The sequence below is a fragment of the Amia ocellicauda genome, chromosome 4 (assembly GCF_036373705.1).
Source record: "Amia ocellicauda isolate fAmiCal2 chromosome 4, fAmiCal2.hap1, whole genome shotgun sequence".
In the NCBI taxonomy this organism is placed as follows: domain Eukaryota; kingdom Metazoa; phylum Chordata; class Actinopteri; order Amiiformes; family Amiidae; genus Amia; species Amia ocellicauda.
This window is the reverse complement of record NC_089853.1, coordinates 20,999,411-21,018,354: the sequence shown is the minus strand read 5'-3', so window position 1 is coordinate 21,018,354 and position 18,944 is coordinate 20,999,411. Positions and strand designations below refer to the sequence as shown.

The window sequence follows — 18,944 nt, the reverse complement described above, 5'->3', positions numbered from 1 at the left end:
CATATTAGCAGATGTTCCTTAGGAATATATCGAGGGTTCTGTGGCGTATTTGTTTTTATAACACCAACAACCAACATTAGTTAGAAAATTACAACAGGCCAGTTTGGTGTACCCCTCTCTAATCTCCTCGCTCTTTTTCCGTCCCTCTATGCCTCTATCTCTCTCTCTGAAAGCAGGAATGCCCTCCACCCTGCTGTTTACTTGCTTTATCTGATGGAAATAACAGGCCCCAAGCCCCCCCAGAACCACATTCATCCAGTGAGTGACAGGCTGCTTTACAACCTAGTTCCAGGCTGTTGGATTAGAAAGAAGAGTGGGGATCGACACACCATGGGACCTTGTTTATCTACCTGGGCTGCCTCCTCACACATGCATTTCTTAGCCTACCTGAACTGCTAAAAATTTACTTTATTTACAAGATGAAAAACATATATAAAAGGCCTGAGAAGTTGCACCCCTCCCCCTCTCAGTCAAGATGTTCCCTTTAAAAACAGCCCTATTCTTCCTCCTAGACAGAGGCCCAGGTCTTTCTCTTTATGACCCATGACTGAGGCCATTCTGATGCTACTGACAGTGCAGGTCAGAGGTCGTGGAGTAACAATTGCAATGCCGTAACAAGATTATTAGAGTGATTTCTGCCCAGCAGTTCGGCCATTTTTCAACGTGTGCATTCAATTAAATCGTCCCCCTCCACCCCACAACATAATTCAAGTGAAAGACATTTATTTACAGTTTCACTTGTAATATTTACCATCCACCACCGCAACTGCAATTAAAAAATAAAAAGCAGTTGTACTCCAGGACACCTTTCAATGATGGACTGTTGCAGTGATGGCTGCTCCTACAGGGGTGAGCGGGCAGGAATCAAGCTGTTCCTTTCAAACAAGCAAGCCAATGAGGAATGCCCATCGAACACCAACGCATATGAACATTCCCAATCACAAGCACAGACTCACAATGTCTGATGTCCCTCGGATCAGTCCATGACTGAAAACCCAGCGGCATTTCATTCTAAAAAGTAAAAATGATCCAAGGTGCTGTAGCCTTGCCTTTTATTGGTGACAGAAAACCTGGCCGCATCTCACTCAGGACCACTAGCCTTGTGCTGAGCCTTTGTATAACAACTGCTTTAGCAATAAAAACTGAATAAAACTGATTAAAAGAAAATCTAAAAATCAAATCAAATTTGTATTTAGTATAGCGCCCTTCACAGGGTAGCCATCGAGGGCTTTACAGATTGCTTTTCAAATCTGACAAACTAAATAAACAAACCATTAGGCATGGAGGAGAGAAAAAACTCCTATGGGGTGGTAGATTGTTATAGAAAAAAAAATCTCTGGGGGTCCATGGTTTAAAGCCTAAGCTTAATGACTCCCCTGCAGGCAGTATAATTTTAAGACAGGCAGCAAGAAGATCTTGCTGATATTGTATGTATTTTAGACAGATGTGTTTTATCACGTTTGGCATTTTAAGTGTCACATATGAATATGTATACATACATACACAAAACCTGACACTTAAAATGCAAAACTTGACAAAACACATGGTCTACATGACACAAACTGCACTGACCACCAATGTGAAGCTGGGTGGTGGGCAGCAGGAGCAGTAGAGAGACGTCACCTTTTGCGCTGGATGCCTTTGGAGTCCTGTGGGAGGTCCAGGCAGATTGCTCTCCCCAGCCCACACGTGTAGCGGCGGCGATGCGGAGGAGGTAGATTGTGTCCGGCTCCAAGCCCTCCATGAGGTGCTGCGTCTTGTCCCCCAGGAGCTCGAGCGAGGAGACAGTGCTGTCAGTGCTGGTGCGCAGGGACAGGCGGTACGATACAACACGCCCACGGCTCAGCTTGGCAGGTAGGGGCAGCCAGGACACCAGGATGTTGGAGGGGCTGCGGCTCGTCAAGCTCACCTCAGGGGCACGCAGGGGCACTGAGGGAAAAGAGTGTGCCATCAGATCACACATGCCAGAATCTACAGTAAATGGGATCCAATGAAACCTGCCTGTGTTTAAAATGGCTGCAAACTGATACGTTGCAACACAGTGGAGAACATGGAGCCAACCATTATAACACTGAGCAACCATAGGGAGAAGTACTTAGCAGTGGGCAAGGTCCAATTTTGAAGCATGAAGTGGAAAATTACTTCCAGAAGTAACAGGACTTGCAGATACTGGTTAGGTTGAGGAACTCTGAATTGTGACTTCTATTCCAACACAAACCAGCTCAGTAGAAACTCAGTAGAGTAATATTACATCAATTTATACTGAGGATGTAGTCTTATTTTTCTCCTCTTCTATGACATAACAAATATGACCAAAAGGAGATTAACATATCTGAAGGGGATAGGGAATTGCACAATTTAAACTGAATTCTATATGGGCAGCAGAATGGCTAATATTTCAATACTGTAGTGGTTTAAATTCTCCAAAAGGGCCCCTAAGCTATTTGACTGGTTTTAATTCACTTTGTTTTTATCCTGCCTGATGAACTGACCTTTCCTTTAGCTCTCACAAATAAGCCTCCGATTATTATTTAATTACTTAAGCAGAATTAAAAGAACATTGTGACATTTGACACGCAGCCACTGGCTATGGGACTAAATCTGTATCTGTGGTGAAGGGGGTTATTGGCTTTTGCTCGAGGGCAACAGGACTTATCAACAGAGACCACAAGCAGCTCTTCCTCTGCTAGAGTCCCTAAAGCATCAGGAACCATTGAGAAATCATTAGACGTTCATGAGAGAATATAATTTGGTAGCTGGGGTCATCCCTCTGTGACTAGAAGCATATTGTACATTATAAAACAAAAGTCACAATTTAGCCCCGTTTCTTACACTCTGATGCAACTGAATAAATGTGAAGCAGTAGTACACTGTTCAGGCTTAAAAAAGGCATGTTGTCTACAGTGGATTTCAGATTAGCTAAAGCCTCCTTTCAACCTCCAATCATCAATAGCTTTTTTCAGCACCCGAAAAGCTATGGGGGAGAGTGTTAAAGTAAGCATTAAAAGCAGGAACTCAGGGGGAAAACAAAGCAAGCAACCAACAAACAAAACAGAATCATCGCAGCCTTCTAGGCCCAGACTGAACTAGGCCAGATCCTGGGCACCTTTGCTGTTAAAGACCCATGTGCACGACTACAGGGTGAAACCTTACTCACCATCCTCCAATGTGTGCTGGGTAACATGGTCCGACATGCGACTGGCTCCCATCGGCATGTAGGCCACGATGTAAAAGGTGTAGTTCCGCGCTGGCTGCAGGTCGTCAATAATGTAGCGCGTTGTGTCATTTCCAATCACCACTTGATATTCTTCGTTGTTTAAACCTGGTGTTAAGGAGGAAGTGAAAATACAAAATTAGCATTTCAGGACACACACAAATATATATATTTGAGACCAATGTCAGTCTACATCTTTCCATGTGTGGGTCTAAATCAAAAGCAGAGAGCGTCATCAACAGGCGACTTTATCCCAAAAGAGGTTTTTGCCTCACTTGTCAAACATGCATTGCCACAGTAGTGCTGCACACCGGCTTTTGACATCAGCACTTAAGCGAGCTGATGAGGATCATAGCAATGTAAATCTTAACAGTGGCATTTTAAAATGAAATACAGGATTGCTTTTGACAGTGATTCAGCCCTGTTCAGCCTTTTACTTGCAAGCTCAGACAAAGCACGAATCTAATGCAAACAATACAGCAGAAAAGCAAAGGCTGACAAGTCTTCAAAGAGGCTTTTTGACTATTAGACTCTGGGAAAGGAACATATTAATTACCATAGGAACTGACTGGCAAAATACCTGTGCTGCAATTCCTGTAAGCTCTATAAATACATCAAAGAAAGGGTGCTTTGACCCTATTTTATAAGGAGACAATACTAATCCAAGGGCACAGGATCTTTTAGTGATTGTCTCTAAGATTTTTAAAATAAAGACAGATAAATTAAAAATTACTGCCGTCCTAATTGCCTGTTATACTTTGCATGTTAGCAGGGACATCAGTCATGCCTGGCTGTCTGTCAGAAATTAACCACAGCTCTCATCCCCCCCCCCCTGCCATTTCAGGCCTCCTATAGACTGGCAACGGGAGCTCCAGCACACTGGCGTGCTACATGATATGACAACGTCCCCACAGGAATAAAACACTTTGTAAGAGACCCTGTGGATAGATGTCTATTTAATCCCTAAACTCAAAGCAGTGAGAATCCACTGACTAAGACAAACTTTTGGATATAGTTTCAAAGGTTAGATAATGTTATTTTATTTTTTAATGCTGAGGGCTGAGTTGAAAGATCATTATTACCATCATTATAAACACAACTCGGCCTTGGATTTCAACACAAATATGACAAAGCTTCCTTTGAAAAAACATAAAAATGAATAAATTTAAAGATGGCATACACAAAACGAAAGTGGGGGGAATCTCACTTTGAGACTTGCTCTGGGACACTTACACAAGCAGAGGCATATTAAGGGGACAAGATATGCGTGAAGGCTGTGGTTATTTAAGTCAAATGTTCATTTATTTAAAGTGACTGCCCAGTATTTCAAAATAAAAAGCATTTTCTTCTCCTTTACCATCAGTTCAGGCAGTAGAAGCCTTCAGGCTGGGTGATTTACGGACTAAGAAAAGTCTGGCAGCCTTTTCTTAACGTTTTCTTAATTGCAGCTCTAGCAAGCTACTAAAATTGTGCAAAACAAGAAATCCAAGCTGTATAACAGGATTTTAAATAAATGTATGTCTTCACCCATGCTGAAGCCATAAATGCTTCATTGGAAGTTTCTCTTGAAATATTCACATCTGGTTAATTACATGTATTCTTGGGTATTGTTCAAATTGTAACCTCCTTTAAATTATAATATCCTTTTTGAATGAATACAAGATGAATAAGAATCACACTATGGGATATTCCTCTCACTTCATACCCCCTGAATTGACCCTAATCTATAGCAGACAGACCTGCAGGTTGTTCTCAGTGGTGGATTGGCCACAGCAGTCAGGATCTATATTGATTTTACAATTTCACACACAAAGACTAACGAGAGAGCCACATTTCCCTCTATTGCAGGTTCATTAATTCCCCACTTTTCACTTTTCTACACTAACAATAATGGCTTTAAGACAAGAAAGCGCCTCAGATTAATTATAGAAATAGAGTAATTTTAAAGTATACTCTAGCAAATGGAAGGTCTCTTATCCTGCCCCTGACCCACTGTTTTCTAATCTCAGTTTTACTATGCTCAAAGGCACTCTTCTATCAGGCTTCAGAGAGCATTCAGATTTGCATACATTTAAACTACAAAAAAAAGGTTCCAACCTTTTGTTCCCCTTTCACAACTTCTGTCTTCCTTAGTAAACTCCAATTAAAACATAATCACTAAGGCTTAAAGAGGACCAGTCTGCGGCGTCGTGTCTTTCACAGTGAATTTGCAGATTGGTTTGTAACTATGTGCTTGTAGACCAATTCACAGGCCAAGAAAAAAAGAAAAAAAACCTGTCAACTTAATCAAACTCGTTCTTCCCCTTCCCACTTTTTTTTTTAATATATATAATAAAGCAGCTAAAGCCAAATTCCACAATAACATTTTCCCACATTTCTGAATGTGCCTGATAGCATTTTAATTAGCGGAGATTAGTAAGGTCACACAACAGAATCACTTATTGCTTGTTCAGATTGAATTGCATGGCCCGATTTCTGACCTGGTAAACAAGATCCTTAAGGGTAAACAGAAAAAGCCTTGTTCACAACTTGAATACAGTGCTAGACCTCATACTGGGGACTAATGAAAAGAGCCATAATAGGAACAAAGGCCGCCTTCCACCCAGATCCACAGTCTTCCAATACTTTCACAAAATCTCTAGTGTTGAATTAGCACACTCCAGCACACTCTTTAATTGGGCCTCTTTCATTAGGGCGCCATTCATTTTTACACTTCGGGATTGCGACCTCAGAGGCAGAATGCAATGCTGGAATGATTCTTGTCAATATTAATGGCCCTATTCTATGAAACGAGACAAAATGTGGCATTAAATTGTTATCAAGTGCACTAAATCTTTGACAGATGCCAGTAATTCAAAAAAGAAAGGAACTTCCTTTTTTTCTAGAATAGGGCTGAAGCGTACTTTTCATAGCAGGTGTTTCTTCAGCTTATTTCTTCTTTTTATTTCTCTCTCTCTCTCTCTCTCCACAATAGATTAGGATAACATTTCCTGGATATGTGAGGCTGAAAGGATGGTCTAATAAATGTCACATTGTTCAGGTCTGACTTCTAGAAGTACTTAATCAAAAAAAGAACAAAAAATCTATTTTTTTCCCAGATGGCTCAAGCCACTACTATTCAGTTATTTTTCTTGGGAAATAAAATGTGGCGAGATGTACTTGTGGATGGTGATCAGTAAGAAGAATAATCAAGTAATAAATGCAAAAATAAATGTTTTATGGGAGTTCGTTACAGAAGCTTTTTGATCGGTTAAAAACATTTTTCAGTTTGTAACTTCCAGTTCAGTCAGGCCTCAAGCAGTTTCACAATTTGTTTATTTACTGATTTATTTTAAACACGTTTAAAAAAAGTGTCTTCTGCACTTTTAACTCTCAGTCAGGGTCTGACCGGAGGTGGACTGTGTGCCAGGCGTACCCTGTTTGCACAGGGAAAGCTGCTGTTCTTATTTCTCTGGGGCAGCCATTCTTCTCCCTTGACCTCTGCCCAGCAACGCACTATTAACAACAGATGGTCAGTTTCTCACATTCCATGTTGGGTTCCGAGGAGCGGAGAGTGTTCAAGATTCCACAGTTTGTGAAACACAAAAAGGCTCAATTGGTCAAATGCATTTGGTTTGTTAGATAGATTACATATCCATCTATAAAACCTGGCATACGCATACCTTATTTTCTTTCTTACTCATACTACAATCAAGCAAAGTAGTTGTTAAGGCCAAGATTCTTCTCCCCTTTCTCTCTAAGAAAACCTGAAACCTCCTCTAAACCAAGAGGAATAACCAGACCATTTTAAGAGGGAAGAAAGAACAACAGGGCGCTGAAATGAGGATGAGTGTGCTTGTTTACACCATGACTGACCGGAGCTGGATTCACAGCCAGGACAGGCAGAAGTTCACAGACTCCCAAAACGACGGGACTTACCTCATTGGACTGGCCAACCTCTTCATAAACCCAACAACTACAGTGAGGGAAAAAAGTATTTGATCCCCTGCTGATTTTGTACTTTTGCCAACTGACAAAGAAATGATCAGTCTATAATTTTAATGGTAGGTGTAATTTAACAGTGAGAGACAGAATAACAACAAAAAAATCCAGAAAAACGCATTTCAAAAAAGTTATACATTGATTTGCATGTTAATGAGGGAAATAAGTATTTGATCCCCTATCAATCAGCAAGATTTCTGGCTCCCAGGTGTCTTTTATACAGGTAACAAGATGAGATTAGGAGCACTCTCTTAAAGGGACTGCTCCTAATCTCAGCTCGTTACCTGTATAAAAGACACCTGTCCACAGAAGCAATCAATCAATCAGATTCCAAACTCTCAACCATGGCCAAGACCAAAGAGCTGTCCAAGGATGTCAGGGACAAGATTGTAGACCTACACAAGGCTGGAATGGGCTACAAGACCATCGCCAAGCAGCTTGGTGAGAAGGTGACAACAGTTGGTGTGATTATTCGCAAATGGAAGAAACACAAAATAACTGTCAGTCTCCCTCGGTCTGGGGCTTCATGCAAGATCTCACCTCGTGGAGTTTCAATGATCATGAGAACGGTGAGGAATCAGCCCAGAACTACACGGGAGGATCTTGTTAATGATCTCAAGGCAGCTGGGACCATAGTCACCAAGAAAACAATTGGTAACACACTACGCCGTGAAGGACTGAAATCCTGCAGCTCCCGCAAGGTCCACCTGCTCAAGAAAGCACATGTACAGGCCCGTCTGAAGTTTGCCAATGAACATCTGAATGATTCAGAGGAGAACTGTGTGAAAGTGTTGTGGTCAGATGAGACCAAAATCGAGATCTTTGGCATCAACTCAACTCGCCGTGTTTGGAGGAGGAGGAATGACCCCAAGAACACCATCCCCACCGTCAAACATGGAGGGGGAAACATTATGCTTTGGGGGTGTTTTTCTGCTAAGGGGACAGGACAACTGCACCGCATCAAAGGGACGATGGACGGGGCCATGTACCGTCAAATCTTGGGTGAGAACCTCCTTCCCTCAGCCAGGGCATTGAAAATGGGTCGTGGATGGGTATTCCAGCATGACAATGACCCAAAACACACAGCCAAGGCAACAAAGGAGTGGCTCAAGAAGAAGCACATTAAGGTCCTGGAGTGGCCTAGCCAGTCTCCAGACCTTAATCCCATAGAAAATCTGTGGAGGGAGCTGAAGGTTCGAGTTGCCAAACGTCAGCCTCGACACCTTAATGACTTGGAGAGGATCTGCAAAGAGGAGTGGGACAAAATCCCTCCCGAGATGTGTGCAAACCTGGTGGCCAACTACAAGAAACGTCTGACCTCTGTGATTTGCCAACAATGGTTTTGCCACCAAGTACTAAGTCGAAGGGGTCAAATACTTATTTCCCTCATTAACATGCAAATCAATTTATAACTTTTTTGAAATGCGTTTTTCTGGATTTTTTTGTTGTTATTCTGTCTCTCACTGTTAAAATACACCTACCATTAAAATTATAGACTGATCATTTCTTTGTCAGTGGGCAAACGTACAAAATCAGCAGGGGATCAAATACTTTTTTCCCCTCACTGTACATCTGTGGGATTAAGAGTTCTACAGAAACATTCTCCCTCTCTTTCTTTTTCTGCATTATACATTTTTTGAATCTTCCCCTTGAGGCCAACATACCTTCTGCCTTCATGTAATGCACAGAGTATGCAATGACCTTGTCCGAGTTGTACAGCGGCCGGTCCCAAGCCAGCAGGATGGCCGAGCTGGACACGGTCTCTGCGCGGATGTTGCGCGGAGCGCTGGGCCGGTCCTCTGACATCACAACAATCAGGCGTGCCACGGAGAGCACAGCGCCAAGCTCGTTCTCCACCAGGCACTGGTAGATGGCATCATCCTCAGGGATGATCTGGTTGATCACTAGTTTGCTAGAAGACAAGGAGAACAGGAAGAGCATCCAATAACCGTCAATAGCCATTATTGCCCATAGCATTCTGGCGCACACAAATCAATAAACTGAAAGAGGCCAAAGATTTAGTTGCACTGTCAATTATTAACTGGTGTGCTCTCCTTCAGTTAGTATTTTGTAATTAATTTACAGTTTTTTCATCCGATTTATTTTTAATAAAACATTTTAGATTTACAGCACACAATATAATATATAGTAAGAACATCATGAACATAATTCATAGATTACACGGGCGTAACTGCTATACAACTGGTGTGTACATGGTGTGCAACTCAGATTTTTGTTTGGGCATGGCTATGCGCCAACACTCCTCTCTAATTACAGCTCCCACCTGTTGTACATCTTGATCCTGCCGTTGGAGTGCACCTTCTCCCCATTCTTCAGCCACGTGATGCGGGGGGAGGGTACGCCATCGGCCAGGCAGATGAAGCGCGCAGTGCCAGCCCTGGGTCTGGTCAGACTCTCGGGCCACTCCACGAAGGAGGGGGGTGCTGAAGATGAGCGGAACATTTTTAAAAATGGGTAAGCTGAGGTGGGAAGACATTTTAATGGTCTTCTACTTATATATAACCCTGATCAGTATTGGAGGGTGGGGGGGTGGACAGCAGGACAATGTCAGCATCAAGAGTGTGTTCGCAGAGAAGAACTGCAACGTAGGGCACCTTACCAAGCACAGTGAGCGTTGCTGTGGCGACAGTGAAATTGCGCGTTCCGGGGGTGGTCGCCCTGCACACGTAGACCCCGGCATGTTGCAGCTTCACATCCGAGATGACGAGGTTTCCGTTGCCCAGCACGCGCGTGTTGAAGACATCAATTGAATTGTGGTCTGCACAGGGACACAAAAGATCAAGTCAGACACCAGTGTGGTTATGTCATTAAAAACTAATCTGACACTCTCACACACTCTCACACACTCTCACACACTCTCACACACTCTCACACACTCTCACACACTCTCACACACTCTCACACACTCTCACACACTCTCACACACTCACACACACACACACACATACAAACACATACAAACACATACAAACACACACACAAACACACACACAAACACACACACAAACACACACACACACACACTTATTCCCTTATATTCTGTAAAGCATTCATTTCATTTATATGTTTTCAGTTTTAAATGCTACTCATGGTTAATTTCCCTTGAACTCCTAATGGGAATCTCAGTGGTAAAAGACCAACTTCACATTATTTCACTATTACAGCTATATACATGTTAATGACAATGAAAGCCTACTGAAAATGGCTTGAACAGTTCAATGATGACCAGAAATCGCACTGGGACAGCAATAAAACCTAATCAGATTACATACGTTTATATTTATTGGGCCAATATTCCGAGTATATATTTTACTGCAGTGTTCTGATCTGGCTTCCGGCTGTAGTTCAAATCAAATGGTGATTACCTAAACGACTCCAAGAGATAATGGGCTTTGGATTCCCCGTGGCCACGCACTCGAGGATGGCACTCTGGTGCAGAGATGTGGTGATGTTCTGAGGTCCTGCGATGATATTTGGCTTCTGGGGTGCTCTGGGCCCTGACACTAAAGAAACAACATTTTCATTGATCTGGTTTTCTGCTAAATCACATTTGTACCACACACAAAGTACAGCATGTATATATGTACATCAAAACATGTGGAAACATCCTGGGAAGACTTCATCCAGCAGTGGATCGATAAAGGCTGATGAAGAGGATGATATACATGTTGCATGATTTAATATTCTGGACTTTGGAAAGTACCTGGGTTGACAGTTAAAAGGGCCTCCACGCTCCTCCTGCGGTTTGCAATGTTGGTGGCCACGCAGCGGTAATTCCCAGCATCCCCAGGCTCAACACCTTGGATTTGCAGCACCCCGTTTGGAAGCACAGTGATCCTGGAAGAGACCAAAATCGTCAGCTCTTGTCAGACCAACACACTGCAAACATTGCGGCGGACTGTACATTTTTCCACATTTTTAAACCAATCTAAACAATAAAACAGTATTTTAAACCAATCTTTTTTTAGCGTTCTCTGCGTCATATAACAGCATTCTTGCTTCTCTAACACTCCACCCATAATTCAGCCTGCAGATTTACTTGTGTTGATGCACTGAAAGAAGACATTCACCTCCAATAAGCTACCATAACATTGATTCTCCTTGATTTCCAATAAGTAGATATTAAAATTAAATCGTAACCACTCAGTAAAATGTCAGTCGCTATAGCCAACTCACAGTAAAGTCTGGAACGAACAAATCAAAGGACGTTGATTGGCGAACACAAGCACAATCAGGAAAGTGGAGGTGGCAGCCCTACCTTTCTGTCGCTAGAGGTAATATGGTTCGATTGAACTCCCAGGTGATAATTGGCAGAGGGCTGGCATTAATTTTGCATGTGAACCTGGCCACCGAACCCTCGGACACTGCAGTGGACACAGGCTGGACTTCAAAGGGGGAGATACCTGGGAAACAAATGAATGAGGGTTAATTTTCTGTACATCAAAATTCAACAGTCACACAAGGTAATAAGCTTGTATAAATGGGTTTGAATACATATATTGAGGGACACAAAAGACTGGCCCAGTATTCAGAAATTGCCTATTTGCATCTTCTGCTGAATGGATGAGCTCTGAATATTTAATTAAATATGCCCGAAGTGTAATATTGGTCATGTATACAAGAAACAATAAACAGCTCAATTTGCTACCGTTTCCTAGTTTGTTAAGAACTGCCAATACATACAATTTAATTAAATTCTGACTCTTGACAAAAATAACCATGTTAACCCACAGATCAATAAAAGCCTTTACAATTAAAATAAACCCCAATCCTGATCAATGAGCAAATAAATTAGTGTTATCTACCAGGGAACCAAAGCGGCAAGATCAATCATGTTTTTCAATGAAAGCATCTGTAGTGGACTACCCAAGCACCTTTGGAAATGCCAAATACTATCACTTCAAGTTGTTGAAACTCACATTATCTTTAGTTTCCCAATTCATTTGCCATTGTCAAACCAAGTATGACCTGTTATTATGCAGCACATGCAGCAAATTACAAATAAAATAAATAAATACATAAAAGTTAATCAATGACACTTATGGAGATTAGGTAATCTATTGAGCTGTAAGATATACCAGATCAATAACCAATGTTGCTTTGACACACAAAGAATTCTTCCACAACTTATCAATACCTATGCCTAGGAAATACCTCTACCTTTCCTATCTTTTTAAAAAAAATGATATGCTTTAACCTGGAAAATGCATATTTAAAACAAAAACAAACATGTAACCAACTACTCTTTTAACAGACATAATAACCAGAGGGAAATTGACAACTACCACTCCTAATGAGAACAAATAAATCAGCATAGTTCATTAATTTATTATGTTATAGGCAGTGAATTGATTTCAAGTACTTTTTATCATTTTTATTGCTACGATACGCCTAGTAACATAATGGAGACTGGGAAGCTGTCAAGTAAAAATTGTCTTGGGTATGTGACGGTAGAAGCACTCTGAAACAAGTATGCAATTAAGCCCAACTTAATATCGTAACTGCAATGGGAAATAACCTTATATAGAATGCTTTCACAATGCACCTTTTTTTATTCTCCCTATGCATTCAGTTCATTCCCGGTGCCTCTTTTTTCCAGAGAAAGAAATGTAACTGTAATTGGTTTGTCCTCCACAAATACATCAAAAGGCTGTACAGAAGGAACATTTGCGAGGAGCTACACATGAGTAACAGTCAAATGACCGTTAATTATCTCAACAACAGCAACCAAAAAAGAAAATTTAGCATTTAGCAATCTGTTTATGGAACCTTTGTGAGGAAGGGACCAAGGGAACCAAGGAAGCTACAGTACCCCAATTCAGTTTTACAACTTCTCATGATACATTCCCGCTCAGTTGAGCTTTTCTTGAATAAACCCATCTGCCTTTTGTTTTTGCAAGGAACTAAAGCCTACAGCAGCTGAAGATTCTTGTCAGTTTCTCTCACTACAGCACAATTAACCTTTGGGGAGATGAAAGAGGAAGGCCTGCCAGCCTTAATCCTATTTGTAAGCAGCTCCATTGCTCTTCTGTACAAGGGCACTTCAGAGAGAGCCCCTGCCTTGACCAGTCCCTTGCCTGAAAATTTCTCCAAGTGTATCACACAGATCATGTCAAAGGAAGACAAGCAGCAACAAAAAATATAAATAAATCAATACTCATATTCAATTCAGCACCACACTGCCTTTTTCATTTCCACTGTGTCAAGGTACTCACTGTCTTATGCAGCAGCCAGACTACCACCAAACAGTCACATTTGTGACAGGGAAATACATAAATATATAAATATATATTGTTTTATAGATGTATCATTCCAGATTCAGGCCAGTAAAACCCACTCTTTACAGCACTTGAAGGACTAGCTCTCAAAAATAGGCCGGAGCAGTGACTAGTTCTGTACATTCGGTGACTGGATTTCCACAGTGCGCTAGCCATCTGAAAGGGACGCTCTATAATAAATAACTGGATTCTGCTAATCACATTATAGATTCTTTGATATTGCCTGTACTGTGAAATGACACATAGCTGTGCCCCTGTCACAGAGCAGCAATGCAGAGGAGAGAGAGAAGATTACTGAGGGGGTGCTCAGAAAGCAAGGTCTAAAATCAGCTTTGATTGGCAGAGCATCCCTGTAGTTCTCACTTCTAAAACTAAGATCAATGAACTTGGTTAATTTAAACAATATTTCACTGAAATTGTGCAAGCCAGGAGCTGAACTGAAAACAAACCAAAAAATGCTAATTTTTTCTAGGCACATGCATTTCCCACAAGCAGGATCCAAATACTGAAGCTTAATTTGGCGTGTGGGGCCAGGTCTCAGAGCCCTTTGCAGAACAAGAAGACGACCAGTGAAGAGCACAGCTAATCCTGCTCAAAATGTCATGACACTTAAACAACACACACTGTTTTTTAATCCCACAAAGAAGATGGTTTGCAAGTGGCTGTACCCGAAAAGAATTCACTGCACTATTCCATTCTCGTGCCAGCCTATACATACCAGACTGGAGCTACCGACAGACTGTACTTTGTGCATAAAGCTGCTTTTCCACCTGATGCAAATCCTATTAGAGGTCTTTTACTCTTAACACACTGCGGGATGCGGCACCCCAAACTACAACAAGGCAGTTTCGCCTGCTTCTTTCATGTGGATTCCCTGGAATCACATTCATGTGGTGGTATGCTCATCTTGAGAAATAGCATCAGTTTTTGTTTTTTTTAAGAAATAAAGGATACATCAAGTTCATAAGTCAAAAAGGCATACAATGATATCATTTCCAGAGGTGTGCTTAATGAAAATACCCATTTTTAAGATGCTTTGCCCTGCAGGGCCAGGGTATATGGCAGCATTTTCTATCTTATAAGCTCAGTGTTGTTGTGACTGCAGTTATGTGGGAGATGACAGTTTATTAAATAAATTAATAAATAAATAATTTTCTCTAACATAACATTAAATAAATATTCTCTAACAAGGTCTGGAAGTTTTTGTGTTTGTTTTTTGGAGTAGCTACTGCACAGACAGGCATCCCCCGTCTGCGAGTGCTATAACAGTAGGGTGGAACAGGCAGAAAAGGGCCAAAGGGGGGGGTGGTTTTAAGTCAACAGAAGCTTGAAAGAAGAAATTGAGCATGGCAGGCAACAGTGAGACACTGTCCTTTTGGTCATAATTTGGAGATCTGGCAGAAAATCTCCTTTGCCCCCCCCCAAACCCCCTTATACACACTGCCTCAGCAGGCCTGCTAATAAGCTATATAATGGATTTCATTTGCAGGATCCTGGCCTTCAATCAGTGCTCTAATCCACTTTGTGGTTTACAAATCAAAACAGTTAAAACACAAGCATTACTTGCTAAAGCTGTCAAAGACCATTACTCGGCTACAGATTCTATTGAGGGCTCCAGGCTGGGAGTTGGGCAAGGGAGGACAAAAGGCAGCATGGAGCAGGGCCTGGCAGGGATTTGGTTTCCCTGCACTTGATCTATTGCGAACCAATACTGATAACACACATCGCGGGCGGCGCTGGAATGAAAAGGAATCCCACCCAAATAAGATGTGGAGCAGTTTACACGTCGACTTCCTGCTGACAGCCTGCTGAGTTTTCATGAAATCTCTCTTCCTCATTGCTCTACCTGCTGTCTACATGTATTTATCTCATTTCTTCTCATTTGTTTTTCTTAAAGCTTCAGATTGGACATCTCCGTGGGCCTACGTTCACAGGCCTGGTTGAATGCAAACAGGACAGGGGGAAACTCTGCTTGTTCATCCATCCTGCTCTATATGTTTTTAGTTTCTGTACATTTCAAACTAAACAAAAAAGGTCAATAATAATAATACATTTAAAATGATAAAGAAAAAAAATAATCCCCCTCACAAATTGAGCACACTCACAAAAAATGATCCATCCCAGAAACAACCACAGAGCCCAACCCCTCCTATCCCAACCCCCTCTCCAAAAAAAAAAACTTTGATCAATAATATGTTAAAATAAATCAATTGATCCTCGTCTCTGGTGCAGATCTCCATGTAAATTATGTTTTTGAGGTTCCAGGTTAAAACAAAGCAAAGAAACGGACCCATTCCAAGACCACAGACAATAGAGCCCCACTTAATTATTACAGGCAAAGCACTAAGGGTTTGCATATAAGCCTGGATTGGTTCACAACATTTCCATTCTTAAAAAGCAATGTACTTACCAAAAGGAACAATCAGAAATCAAAAATGGCAAATATTCTAATTCCAAATCCTCACTAAACTTCATTTTTTTTTTTTTTTTAAATAAAATAAAACGACAAGCCTCAGGAAGCAACATCGCTATTTAGAAAGCGATCCCTAGATGGTCTCGGGAACCCTTTCATCTACCTCTCCCCAGCTCTAGTATCACACAGGTTAATTAGAAGAATGTGAACTGTTCCCAAATGTTTGCTTTCCAAAGCAGTCCTATACGCGTTATCACACATCGCATTGGCAAAGAAAGACAGGGAGAGAGAGACAGGGCATGTGGCAGCTAAGGGAGGTTGTAAAAAAAAAAAAACACAGACAACACTAAATTCAGAAAAAAACATGAGAAGATGTAGCCAAGATTAAGGAGAACTCAGAGCGGCACCAAAGTGAACTCTTCTAGGGACAAGGTTATCTAGTCTGATTGGACAGCTGCTCCTGCTAACATCAAAGCATGGCAACCAGTCTTCATTAAAATGGTGAAGACGTTTACAGAAAAAAAAAAAAAAAAAAAAAACAATCCCTAACTGACCAGTTTCACATTTCAACTGCTGCTTTCAGGATACCTCTGGCCAATTGATGAAGAATTCATGACAACTTTACCCATGCAGACTAAATGCTTTGCCAGAGATTTACTGCAAAAAAGGTTGGACAGCCCTGCTTTAATCCTTCTCAGTGAGGGCCTGGACTTCAACAAGGGTGGGGAAAAAGGAAAATGACTGGGTGCCCAAGGCTGACCTTTTCCCTTAATTGCATTTATGTTTCAACACATCAGTCTTTGCTTTTCTACACCTACAAATGGAGCTGCACAGTAACAGCACATTGAAGATATCAGGGCTAAGTGAAACCCCAGCTGCACACCCTCCACCCCACTTGGTGGAGGTCTCCGATACCCTGCTATAGCTCAAAAGTTCATCTAGTGATACTCATGATGTAGCCGTTATCTCTAATACATAACATATTTGATCAATGCATAGTTTCTTCGCAGCTGCTGAGAACAGACAGTTCCTGGTAAAAACAGTCTAAGAGAATTCCCCTTGCGTAAAGGAAAATAAAGATGTTGAAAGAAATGTATGCTCTCTGTATGCTAAATACAAACACAAACCAAGATCCTGAATCATCTGTCTATTTAAATGTACATTATTTTACTTCCCTAACTATGATTAACAGTTCTGCAAACCCCATTCTGCCATCAGTGGGTTATAGGATGGAAAAAAATAAATCCCAGAGTGATGGAATGGGCTTTTCAGTGAATGATTACCAGAACATTCGAGTTTGACAGCTTCTTGAAGCATTTAAATCCACCCAGTTTTAAGCGCGGAGCAAAGGGACTTTCACTTGACACCGCAGATGACGTCTTGACTCATCGGCTCAAAGTCCGTTCCAGCATTTGTGCGCTTCCCGCTCACAGACACTGCTGTTTAATGGGCACTGCCAAAATTATGTACAGTAGAGACACTGAAATATTAACTATTTCCAGTGTATTACCATTTCGTGCCTTGTATTTTCTGCCACTATTAAATGCATTTATTTTGCAGACATACGCTCCTCACAGTTATAATAACTAGGCCGCACTAAGGGCCATGCATAATAAGGATGGGGAAAAACAACACTTGGAACACTAATTGTACTGAACAGCCATATGGTTATCGCCTCAGCTAAGTCTTTAAATGTTGTAGCTACCTAGTTTAAAATATATTTTGTATGTTGTGTTTTTTAAACAGTGCAAAAAAAGTGCAACCTGACAAATTAAAATCAGCATAGGGTACAGGTTTGTAATTTGAAGGGGGAGACAAAGTTATGATTTGGTCCACACCATACTTGATATGGAAGTTTGTGCCAATGCATGTCCAATATTTAAAAGGTCAATGTCTTTATTTTCACTTTTTTTTTACCCCTTCACCATACACACAGTTAAATTCCTATGGGCCTTTTTAATTGAATTAGTTCTGGACTGTTACCCTAGATTCTTTATAAGCTCACAAGTTGCGTACCTCTACAATAGCACTTTGATGTGGAGTAGTGGTGTACAACGTGCAAACGGGCAGAGAGCAAACTATCAGAGCTGGCACCCATTTAGAAGATCTACACTGGTCTTTGCACCAGGACGTGCTTAGTAAATTGAGGGAAATAGAGTCAGAGACAGGACACTTAAACTGACATACTGTTTTTGAGCAAAGCGTAATGTGCACCCTTTAATCAACATCAAAGCACATTCCTCATTGTTGCACAACAGGGTCTTCCCACCAGGCAGGTATTAAATTAGTGCTAAACCCAAGACCACAATAGAGATGTTAATTTCAAGAGTTAAAAACAGTTAACAGATATGGTGTTAAAAAACAGTGTAGGTGCATTGATTATTGAAAAACAGCAAACTAAACTGACCAAAATCCATTGCTGCCGAGGCAAAATTAACAGTGATTAGTACGCTAGTTAAAATTGGTCTAAACGCATAATTGACCTTTTACTTAATGCAGCCAGAGGAAGACTATAATGTCTAATGGCTTTTAATGACATGTTAAATAAGGTGAAGGACACAGCAAGTTAAAATAAACACCCTGTGAAAGGAAATTTGATGGCAATAGAACTTTAATTTATGAATCTAACTACACACACTTATTTATGACTGTGCAATCCCACGACTTGCTCGTGTGCACAGCGAAATCTGTTGTTTGAAAACACTACTAAATGATGGGATAATTTCAGCACCAACTAGAAGCCATGTGGTTCTCACAGCTGCACTAAATTTTGTGTTTTTCTAGAGTGATTTTTCACTTGTTCACATCAGCACATTGACATCCATATGAAAGATTTCAGTTTTAAGGTTGTTTTTTCCTGTATACATTTTTTTTTTTTTTTTTTAAACCAACTCTGACTCACAAGTCCTTGTATAAACCATTGTGGTTGTTAATGAACATTTAATGGTGAAGTCTTAAAAATGAATAATAATTAATGTATTGTGTGTATATATATATAAATATATAATTTAATTATCTAAGGAAATTTGGGATTACA

At 41.0% G+C, this 18,944-nt stretch overlaps 1 protein-coding gene across 2 annotated transcripts in view; it reads right to left on the bottom strand.

Annotated features, from left to right (window-relative positions):
* The window catches only part of prtga (protogenin homolog a (Gallus gallus)), a 52,789-nt gene that overhangs the window by 20,934 nt on the left and 12,911 nt on the right, over nucleotides 1-18,944 (bottom strand). For both annotated transcript variants that reach the window (XM_066701343.1, XM_066701344.1), the window contains exons 3-10: nucleotides 11,475-11,619; nucleotides 10,920-11,053; nucleotides 10,582-10,719; nucleotides 9,816-9,974; nucleotides 9,480-9,639; nucleotides 8,860-9,107; nucleotides 3,158-3,322; nucleotides 1,624-1,929 (exon numbers count right to left, since the gene is read on the bottom strand). In XM_066701343.1, the coding sequence (XP_066557440.1) occupies nucleotides 1,624-1,929; nucleotides 3,158-3,322; nucleotides 8,860-9,107; nucleotides 9,480-9,639; nucleotides 9,816-9,974; nucleotides 10,582-10,719; nucleotides 10,920-11,053; nucleotides 11,475-11,619 (1,455 nt within the window). The remainder of the gene's footprint in view (nucleotides 1-1,623; nucleotides 1,930-3,157; nucleotides 3,323-8,859; nucleotides 9,108-9,479; nucleotides 9,640-9,815; nucleotides 9,975-10,581; nucleotides 10,720-10,919; nucleotides 11,054-11,474; nucleotides 11,620-18,944) is intronic.